The sequence below is a fragment of the Calidris pugnax genome, unplaced genomic scaffold, assembly GCF_001431845.1.
Source record: "Calidris pugnax isolate Ruff unplaced genomic scaffold, ASM143184v1 scaffold39, whole genome shotgun sequence".
NCBI classification, from domain to species: domain Eukaryota; kingdom Metazoa; phylum Chordata; class Aves; order Charadriiformes; family Scolopacidae; genus Calidris; species Calidris pugnax.
In genome coordinates this window covers 3,038,191-3,049,157 of record NW_015090828.1, presented here as the reverse complement: position 1 = coordinate 3,049,157, position 10,967 = coordinate 3,038,191, and the positions used below count along the sequence as shown (strand labels likewise).

At 41.5% G+C, this 10,967-nt stretch overlaps 1 protein-coding gene across 3 annotated transcripts in view; it reads right to left on the bottom strand.

The window, feature by feature from the left end:
- WAPL (WAPL cohesin release factor) overlaps nucleotides 1-720 on the bottom strand; it is a 67,512-nt gene extending 66,792 nt beyond the window's left edge. For 2 of the 3 annotated variants that reach the window (XM_014940362.1, XM_014940364.1), the window contains exon 1: nucleotides 586-719. In XM_014940362.1, coding sequence (XP_014795848.1) covers nucleotides 586-614 — 29 coding nt within the window. In that variant the 5' untranslated portion in view covers nucleotides 615-719. Of the gene's footprint in view, nucleotides 1-585 lie in introns of all 3 variants that reach the window. The other variant, XM_014940365.1, reaches the window with a different exon arrangement.
- Nucleotides 721-10,967: the final 10,247 nt, after the last annotated feature.

The following is a 10,967-nucleotide window of genomic DNA, read 5'->3' as shown; positions in this document are numbered from 1 at the left end:
CCCAGCCAATCGCACCCCGCTTTACTCAACCGACCGCGCCGCCGCCGCGCGTGCGCCCCGCCCGGCTGACGCCAGCCCGCCCCGCGCGGCGCCCGCTGGGAGCTGTAGTTTGCCGCCCGGCGCGGGCCGGGGGCGAGGCCGGGCAGCCCCTCCCGGCACCGGGGCCCATAAGGCCCCACCACACGCTGGGGAGCCGACGGCCGGGGCCGCCCTGCCCCGGGCCCACCGGCATGAGGCGAGCGCGACTCCGCGGCCTGGCGCCACCCACCGTGGCCTCCGCTGGGCGCCGGGCAGCTGCCGGCGGTCTGAAGGCGAGGGCAGCGGGGCCCGCGGCGGGCGGCACGACCAGGCCGCGGGGCGGAGTAGGGGGGGATCTGCCGGGGCAGCCCCAGCCCCGTCAGGAGGGAAGCGGGGCGGGCGGGGAGAGCCCATGTCGGAACCCTCCGTAGGAGTTCGAGGAGGCGGCGGGGGACACCCAAGGAGCCCGGCGGCGGTACTCCATGAAAAGTTTGTTAGGCCAAGCAGCAGCCGCGGCCCGACGCAGGGAGCCCCGCCGGGTCCTGGCAGCGCGGGGTCGGTACTCACAGTGGCGGCACGGTCCCCAGCCTCCACATCCGCTGCGGGGAGGAAACATGCTGGGCAGAGGAGTCCCATGGAACGAAGAGAGGGGACTGCGGGCTGCCAAGTACTGCCTTTCACATGCTCCTGCTTCCACAAGCGCCGGCTTATACAAAGCAGTTACATCCACCCACGTAGATTATATTTATGCACACCTTTGAGACTTTAATTAATGATACACTCTGTCTAGTGTGGAAAAAAAGCCTCCATGGGGATTGCATCATGCAGGTATAGGTGTCAAACCATCATCAGATCCACTACTTTACATTCTGTAAGGAGTATTTCATGAAAATGCTCATGAAATAGAAAACTAAGTATGCACTACGAGAGAAGCCGTGCATTAAAGAAGAACGTCATACTCACAGATGTAGTTTTGTAATTTCTAAGAGGAGTGAGGAGCTCAGAAAAGAAAAAAGGCAAAACAAAACAAAACACCATCTACAACTTTGGAACCTAAAATGGTTTCACAGCACACATGACCATACTAGCCATCTATCCTTTGAGGACAGGTTTTAAAATGCAGATCTCAAATGCCAAAAAAAAAAAAAAAAAATATCTGCATTGACCAAAAAAGAGCAATTCTTGCCTTTTCTAACTGAATACTATAAAAACAAAAAAAACACTCAAATGCCAAAAAAAAAAAAAAAAAAAGCTGATTTCACTGCACAGGTCAGAGTTGTTTTGATACTTCCAATTAAGAAATACTACTTTTTTTTTTCCTTAATTTTACTTCTACCTGGTGCAAAATTACTGGCTTGCAATAGAGAGATTAAAGACTATAGTTTTGTTTAGTGATCCTGTAAGTAAATCAAATTTTGACCCTTACCTGGTACCTCTCAATGTGTCAGTAGCCTTTAGATATTACTTACAAAGAACAAACACACAAGTGGGGCTGGGGAAAGTGAAGATAAAATAGACCGGGCCTTGTGATGAGATGTACAAGGTTGATTTGAGATAGGGTTGAGGTGTGTGTTGTGTTTCAAAGAAGGCTTACAAGCCTCTCTATATCTAACCAGCTGAGTCACGCAGTGAAGAGCTACTTGAAGTAGGTTACAAACTTTAAAATATATAATTTGAATACAAAAACTTAGGGTTTTTTTTCCCCCATAACTATTCTTGTATCAGAGCTACTAATTAGCTTGTTTAAACTTCAAGAGTAAAATGGAGAGCTAAACCAGTTCGAGTTTTGCATACTATTGTGAGAGTCTGAAAGTCTTACTTGGTGACTAACTGATCTGTTAGACAAAGAGGGAAAAAAACCCCAAAACTGTGAGAGCTCAAAATAATTTGAGGCTCTGGGGAATTCCTTACAGCCCACAAAAAAACCCCCAAACAGTTTATCCTGAGAACCAGAAAAATTGAAGAAAAAGTTATTATTTAGATATAAAGTTAAGAGTTTAAATTAAATATGTTTGCTACTTAAAGCCTGGGCTACACAGGTCACTTAAACAGTAATTCAGAGAATTTTGCAGTACAGTGATAGTAACTGGATGTCATTTGAAAGCGCTCTCACACGCTCTGTGCCCCCTGGGTGAGCTTTGTATTCCTAACAGTATTTTGAGTCTTTGTGGAAGTCTTTTCTACTTGATAGAATACACACTAATCTATAACACTGCAGATTTGTGGTCATGATTGAATTTCACACAAGATGATAAATTAAACTAATTTATGTGCTGTCTATCCTAACTTGGGTACCAGCAGAAGCCTGTAAGTCTAATAAAACCTCTTACTTAGATGATGATGAAAAACAAATGTTGTTATGTTCAGGAACAGCAAAGACAGCCCAATTTTTCTGCACCTAACTTACTATAGACACTTCTGAAAGTTTCACACCTTGTGACTTAATAAGCTTGGCATTTAACACATTAAGCTTTGCTATTTCCATTTTCATCTGGCTTACCTCAAATATGCAAGTACCAAGACAGGGCAAATAAAAGCCAAATCCCATTTACATTTGGCAGTAGGTAAATTTAATTCTCAAAGAGGATGGAATTCAACAGGCATCTTACGCTTTTTTGTGGAATTCTATTATTGATAGTTGCCGTCTCCCTTCACAAAACAAAACCCAACCACACAGAACCAGCACACAACACACTCCAGTTTGGCATTTGCCTCCCTGAGAACTGCAGTGGGGAGGTAAGCAGCCATCTAACAACTTTAGCTTTTCCCTCTTGAAAACTTTTCTGGGAAAGCCTAAAGCTTCCTATCTCCCCTTCCATTACTCCCCTCAGCAAGAGAAATTCACATCTTGGCTATTTATTATAAAGTCAGAAAGCACCGAAAAACACAGCTTAAATACATCAAAGCTGGAGATAAGATAAAAGTACAACATTAGAAGGAACATGTAAGGACAGAACAGTTATTTGGATACATCACATCTTAATACACTCTAGAACCCTCCCAGTTCTCTTTTTGAGGTTCTGCGCTGAGATCCCTGTAGGGGGAACAACACAGACTTTTCAAAATGAGCTGTAGCCTGGTAAGGAGCCTTTCACATCACTCAGTCTTGAGGCAGCCATTAAAACATTTTAAACTTTCAGTTTCTTTCAAAAGAAAAGTGAGGCAACAGAGTAGGAAAATGGAAGGTTTCCCATGCAGCACATACTCTGGGGAGGGATGAAGATAGTCAAATCTTTCCAGCAGCTGTCAGGAAGGTTTCTCAGTGCTGCCTCATGGACAAAAACTAGCATTTGACAGTAATATCAGCATAAAGCGAGGCTACAGACAGACTTTAAAAGGACCGTAGGACTAGCTATACTTCATCCCAAGTACATGAATTAACAGCATAACACATCCTTGCTCCATTCCTTTTCCTACAGAAGGAGAATAAGCTCAACATTCTTTTCCTTATTGCCCTACTTCCCTGCAAAGCACTGCCCAAGCAGCAAACAGTAACTCACAGGAAGGGTCTCCCCATTCTCCTCATGCCCAGACCGCTCCCCTCAGTATCTTCTCCTTCGCCTGTTCTTCTGTGTCTCAGCCCAGTCACCATTTACCTCCCAAGTCCTCTCCAGCTTCCTTTAGTGTTTCCTCGCCTCTTGTCCAGGTGGGAAGGGACAGGGGAGAAGAGGATGTCATGCTGCTCTTGCTGCACTCACAGCTGCTGCAGTGCTTTCCTGTCACAATTAGTGCCACTTAAAATGCTAAACATTTCAGTGTGTTTTGCTTTTTCTTTGCAAAATGCCAGTCTCCTCCTGTTCCTGTCCTTCAAGTGTCACACGGCACGCATGGGTGAGAGCACTCAGGGCTCTGCCATTTCGCTTCACCGGGGCTGAAATTTCCCCCTTGCTATTTGCATAGCAAAGATGAAGGGAGGGTAAAGAGACACATTAAGTAACTAATTATCATGCTTTAGTCAACCTTCCTGAAACGGTTCTGGAAATAGTCATTTATACATTAGTATCGCTACTGATGCGTGCGGGAGGAAGTTCAGTAACACCAGCAGCAGCAGCACTGGAGTGGGCGAGAACCGCTGGGTTCATGGAGAGCTGCGACGGCTGGGTCAGAGCAGACCGTAAAGCAGAACGTACAGGCATTCAAATAGGGGATCTTTATGCAGTTAGGGATCATATTTTTCAATATTTGCATCATATTGTAGCTGTCTCCTCATATAAGGCCGTCAAACCAAGGCATTAAGTTTAGTAATCAAACTTAAAATAATCCTCACTGGACAGAACAAAGGAACGCTTACAGGAGTGCAGCAAAGGGTCAGTTCTCTCTGATGAAGAAAAAAAGAGTTCCCTGGATCATGGCACTCCTGAATCAGACCCAGGCAGGCAGCACAGAGAGTTCCTCCACTCCACCTTCTCCCTGGCCTGCACGCCCATCTGTTGCAATCATGTGAGAGGCAGCATCGTCTCTGCAATGTAAAAGCCTCTGGAAAGACTAGTTTTACTCGATGAACCAAGAGCAGTCATTCACCTACGGCTAAATTCTCAGTGGTTGTTCTGTGCAGGTTTTTTCCCTAGGTGATCAGCCTGCGAGTCTACTGGAAAAACCTGTGGTGAAATGCTAGTGGGAAAAGCACAAAGTAGCTTTCACCTTGTTATAATCGTCAAGGTCAGAACTTTATTCTGCCATGCAGTTTATCTCAGCAAGCTCTGCTGAGAAAGTAACCACCTGTGCTGTTTCCCATGAAAATTTTACAGCATGCCAAGGTATTTCAGGAAAAAAAAAAAACAACCCTCATTTGCAATGAGGATGCAGCCTAACTTCAAAGCCAGCAAGGAAAATCTAGCTGCTTCGGTTGTGTAAAGTTTCCATTGTTTTGTTATGAAATAAAAAGGGGCTGACTCTCAAATGCCCAAGATCTCTTGCAGCCTTATAGGAGGACCAGACTCAATACCAATCTTATCCTCTCACTGAGGAATTTTTTTATGCTTCTTTTAAGAACTTATTTCACATTATGATTGAATTTATGTCTATTTTTATGGCAGCCGCCCTTAAGGAAAGCTACCAAAATGCACTAGCATAGTGCTTACGGGGGAGGGACAAACATGAGAATGCAACAAGCAATTGGCATTTTAAATTTTTCTTATAAAGAGTTCACTGGTGGGACTGTTATTGTCTTACCCTTTTCTCCCTCAAGCAAAAGGGTAGCAGCCATTATGTTGCTTATTCTGCTAATTTGCTTCCTTCACCAAAAGGGCATGCCCGTGACCAACACTTACACCTTATGTCCGCTTAGTTTTGATCATGAGGTTTGTGTGTGGCTCTTATGTGCAGACGCTATAATCACTTTGTTCCCTTTTGAGTTTTTATTTAAGAGATTTGGGGTTTTTTTCTTTGTATTTCTCAAGTACTTGACTTTAGAAAGAGTAGAACTTGGCCAGTAACAAAGCACTTCTACAGCATTTACAAAACATTAAACCATAGCAGTATCAGGTCAAACTACTAAACTGCAACACCAAGACCAGTATGTGTGACTTACGAGGGTTGTATGTGATGATACAAAGAACAGCAACATAAACTACAACTTGAAAAGAGAATTCACAGAGAACTAATATTTATGGGACTAAGGAGGACCGGATGGGCATGTCCCTGAAAGTCATGGCAGAATTAATGTACTATCTAGCAAATTAAACTGATAAAATGAAAATTAAAAAAAAAAAATTAAGTTAAGATTTCCTCATGGGAAGGTAGGAGGCAACAAAATATCAGTGACTTCATTAGTTTCCTGCCAGAAGACAGCCCTGAACAAATTAGTTTACCTTCATTGAAATTACAGTGCAGCACCATGAAGAAAGCCGCAATGTCTTCAAGCTGTTGCACAAGACTCTGGTACATGTAAGGCCATACACTGTGCCAGTTCTGCAATCCTGTCCACTGTTGACAGGTTCTACATACGATGCAACCATGTTCTGTTAAGTGGTCAAAGACCATCCTACAAGCATGCAACAGAGAGCCTGTTAAGGACTGAGTGGTAGCACAGTACTTCAAAAATTTATTTTGAAAAGATCACAAAAGGCTAAAAAACTCCTGTGTATTTACTGGTTCCTTAGACATATCAAACAAATGACTCATTACTGGATCTAGCCACATGGAAGGGCAACAGAAGAGGCAGTGCATTTACCACCCAAAAGCACACTACTATCTAATAATACATTGGCCTGCAACAGCCTCCCTATGCTAGCCATAGTGCCTATGATACTGCAGATGCCATCTTAAATTTCATACTAAAACTGCCTTCAACTAACTCAAAATGTCTCTCTCGTGGTTTTTATGAAGAATAAGACTTTTACCATACCTGAGGGAAAACAAAACCCAATTCCCCTTTTATCTTTTGAAGTATGATATCAAGTGGCTTGAACATTATGTAGTAACCACCATGGTGTCTACTTGGTGCTTTTTTGGTACCTTACAGATAGTAAATATCTGATCATACTTGAAAGTGCATTTCAATCAAAATACTTTTGCTGATCACCTGTCTAGCAAACACGTAGCCAACGAGAACTACCATTCATTAAAACAGAAAACAAATCATCCCAAGCTCTGCTTCAGCTCAATCCTTAACAATCTTGTTCAGCACAGTGCTGTGCCTGCTCATGCAAGGTATAGGAAGCAAGATGGGTATCTTCAGAGAAATATTCATGTAATAAAGTACAAGAGCTTAAAACTAATGATGTGATTATATAGATTCTTTGTATTATTTGGAAGTAATTTATATTTAAGACTGGAAGAAAAACCCATCTGACATCAGTAATACCCTACTGTTTATTTCCAGAGGTAGGTAACCACAGATATCAAAAGCAGAGCTTTCACTAGTTTTTCTCCCTAAATGCTTTCTCAGTCTTGCAGAGAGCTGCTCTGTGGCTGACAGGTCCTTCCTGTCCCATGATCCCAGACTCCGTAATTTTCAGCACAGGTGCCAAAAAATTTGAAGATTTAGGTCTTTTGGCTTGATTTTCCATCTTTTTCCCCCACCCCCAAAATGGAAGGTTGGAAAAAGGCTGAGTAATCATACAGGCACTGCTAACTGGCTTCACCTTCGCATCGAATAATCACTTTGGTCATTATCAGCTTGGATCAGATTCAGGCATGCTGCAGTGAAAAAGAATTCTGGATTCTTTCTCAATCCATTGAATAATCCACCAACAGTTATCAGTGACTGAGACAGGAAAAAACATATCTGAAAGAACATTGATTGCAGTTCTTCATTTTTACTGGATGTACATCAACATATACAAATACTAAATGTTTCTCTATTAAATAAATGTTCAATTAAGCAGAAAAAAATGTTTTAAAGTAATAATAGCTCTCTGCTGGACTCCAGTGACATCTACTGGTAAATAAAGAAGTTACCAAACATTTCATGAAAAAGTGGAATCATTAATTTGTGCAGCTGCCCTTCGGATCACTAATACATTTTTTTTGTCAGCCCAGGCTACGAACTATGTTACGATTTGGTCTTACAGTTAATGAAACATTTTGTGTTTATTTTTCAAAATAGAATTTTGACTCCATCTGATTATTAACTACTTGGAACTGTATTTTTATCATCCTAACGATATTGTCAAGTCATATTTTGCTATTGGCAGCAGTCCATTAAAACAGTCCAGTGGCTTTTTTGTTTATTAGAGTACACTGGAACATGTCTCCAACAATTTCCTTAGTAATTTCACTAATATAACTAGTAAAAAAGCAAGTAATTTAACACGTCATCACTTTCTTTCAATTGCATGCATTTTAGCATGGATTCCCGAAGTTAAAATCTCATCAGCAGCACAACCAGCTGAGATCATGTTTTCCTTCTCCCAAATCCCTGCCATTTGTAGTGCTGAACTAGTTTGTCACAGCTGTGTTAGTCTTGTAGGTCATACAGGTATTTCTGAACAAAACTTCAGCCAGCACTTGTAAAAGAATAAGTACCAATAAACTCCCTGAGACAGTTGGGAATCTTCTCACACACACAGAAGTAAGTGTTTTGTGCCTTCTTTTTCTGTTAGGGCAATACAAAACTCATCTTCCCTATCCTCTTACTGTGAGATTTTATAATGACGAGGTCTGAAGAACTCCTCCTGGAAGGCTTTATTTCAATGGCAAAACACAAGGAATAACCCACCTCCAGGATCATGATTCAAATAAGGTATTTCCAGTGACCCTTTCAGCAAGAACTGGAACAAGCAGCTCTTTGGTGGAAATACTTGTAATTGTCAAATTTGTACGTGCCTTTCTGACCAGATAATGCAAACAAAGATAACCAATTTTCTTTTCAGGTATTTGAGATACTTTGTTTAGGAAAAGAGAATATTCCTGTGCATCTTTCAAGTTATCCATTACAACTTTTCTTGAAACCAAACATGATGCAAGGCTTTCCACAGAGAAAATGGATGTAATGTGTATAATATGCAATTAGAGACACAGCAGCTGCCAGGTGGAACATGCAGAATCAATGCAATAAGCAAAAGCAGCACTACTGCTCTGTGCAGCAGACTAAGCCCTCCATCTACCACTAGGCTCCACTCTGTCAGGTAGTTCACTGTACGGACATGACTACTGCTGTTTAAGACAATTTGTGATCAAAGGTTTTCTTCTGAAGTTGACAGGAAAATAACATATTCAAAGTTTTTAAACCATATTCTCGCCAAACAATTGGCAATAAACATCACTGATAGAGGTCAAGCCATTCACATTTCATTAGGAAACTTTGCCCTTACTACCTCTGGCAGGCTTACAGTTGCTTCAGTTTCACCTCAAACATTGAGGCACTTTCAGATATGGCTGAGCAAAGCCAGATACTCCAAATAATTTTTTCAACTCTTTGTCCTGCAAATCCTTCCTTCAAGGACCTGAAGGTTCCTGTCCAAAAGCATGTTTTGGTAGTCTGCCTGACTCCAGTGCAGACTCTCCCAAGAGAACAAAAATGCAGAATGGGGTGGTGAGGACCCATGACAATGAACACCCACCACCACCCAACACCATCAATCAGCACAGCTCACAAAGTATCAGCCCAGGCATCTCAGATCAAAGAACGTACAGATCTTTTCAGTACCTTTGAGTACCAAAGTTTATTTTGAAAAATAGCTCCTGACAGAGCAGATCGGACAGATTTGCACGGGTAAGAATATTTTTCTAGGTTACTGAAGAGCATATAGAGACAGGTGTAAGGCAGCTTAGTTCTGCAGTAAAATACTCACCAATTAAGTGCTGATCCCAGTACTCAATAATAAAAACTTCTAAGCTTGACTGTGAAGAGGATAATTTCTAAAGGGAATGTGGAGACATTTTTATAAGTTAGGCTACAAATCTGTAAAGTAATAATTAAATATTGATTTTACAAAGATGTCCATAATATTGGCTTTACAAACCTGTGTACATAATTAGAATTAAAATATATCGGAGAAATTGCAGTGTGTTGCAGCTTGAAGATCTGGCAAAAGAATATAGTTCTTTGTTCTTAGACTTGCATGCATGGATGCATCAGACTTCACAAGAGCAGAACTATGCATGACCCCATGGAAATCAGATGCTCAGATGTTGCTCCCTAGTACTCTGCATCCAGGCCCTGGGTTAACTGTAACTTCTCCAAAGTACACAGTGTCAGACAAACTGATAGGAAGTTGTCATGGTGACAAGGAAATGCATATAGAAAGAGATGCATATAGAAAGGACCATAAAAATCAAAGAGACTTTGCATTCATTCCTTGACTAAACAGAGATTCACATAATAGAATATAATTATTATACCAGGATTAAAGCTTCTGTAAATAAGATGTTAATTTCTCCACATGTGGAGTGAAAATATTTAATTGAAATTGAGGATAATCCATCCAGTCCTTTGTCAAAGATAAGTAGGAAGCTTTTCTTGGCAAATGAAGGAAGCCCAAGTCACCTGTTTCTAAGTTTCCATTTAAACCCAGTAGTTTACATTTCTCATTATTTCAAAAAAAGACAAGCCAAAAGCTATCTTTTATGTGAACAGATGCTGCGCTGTCTTCTTGAAGCTGCAGGCTTAGAGGCAGATTTGTCATGCAGCTGCAGAATGAAGTCAACAAGCCCGCTCTGTTCCAGGGCTGCTATTGAGAACCTTTTGGGCAGCAGTGAAAGAAGATCACATCAATTTCATGCTGGTTTTGCTGCTCTACAAAGATACGAGCAGTAGCAGAGACAGATACGAATCATGCCTAAATTGCAGGGGACGAGGATGTGTAAAACTTGTTAGGAAAACAAGGTATGGAAGATTCAGTACAACTTTTACAAACACATCTTTTACTTTGGGGTACTTTTGGTACCCAAAGATATACTTTTGGTGTATCTTTCTCTGTAACACCAATGCTGTAGGTTAGGATGGCTGCAGTGGATGAATAGAAGATAAAAGTCTCAGCACTCACTGGGTTAATCAGATCAATAGAAAAAGTGTGCATGGTTAGACATTGTTTTTGCAGTGTTCCAAGGGAGAGGAGATAGAGAATTAGTAGCAATTTGGAGGTGCATGGATTGCCTTCATTCTGCCACTAGCTAATAGCAAATCCTAGTGTTTGTTTTTTTAAGGGTCTTGGAAACAAAGCTTGGTAAAAAGCAGTTCATTTAATAGATATCAGAATGACCATAATCAGGGTTACCCATGCTGAGATATGAACTTATAAAATTAGATAAATGCAGAGGAATAACAGGGCTAGAAAAGCAAGCTGTTGCAATGGAGTCTGTCAAAATCCAGTTACAGAGCTTTGCCATATCCTTGTCTTAAAGGGCACTCATCAACCTCAAACAAGTACATTCATGCTATATGAAACTTACATTCTGTTTATTAGTGCTGATTTCCCATCGTTCACACTAAACTCCAGGAAACTAGTCTGTTCTAGTTTCTTTTCTCTACAGCACAAGGAAGTTAGTGTTAAGCACACCTGCTA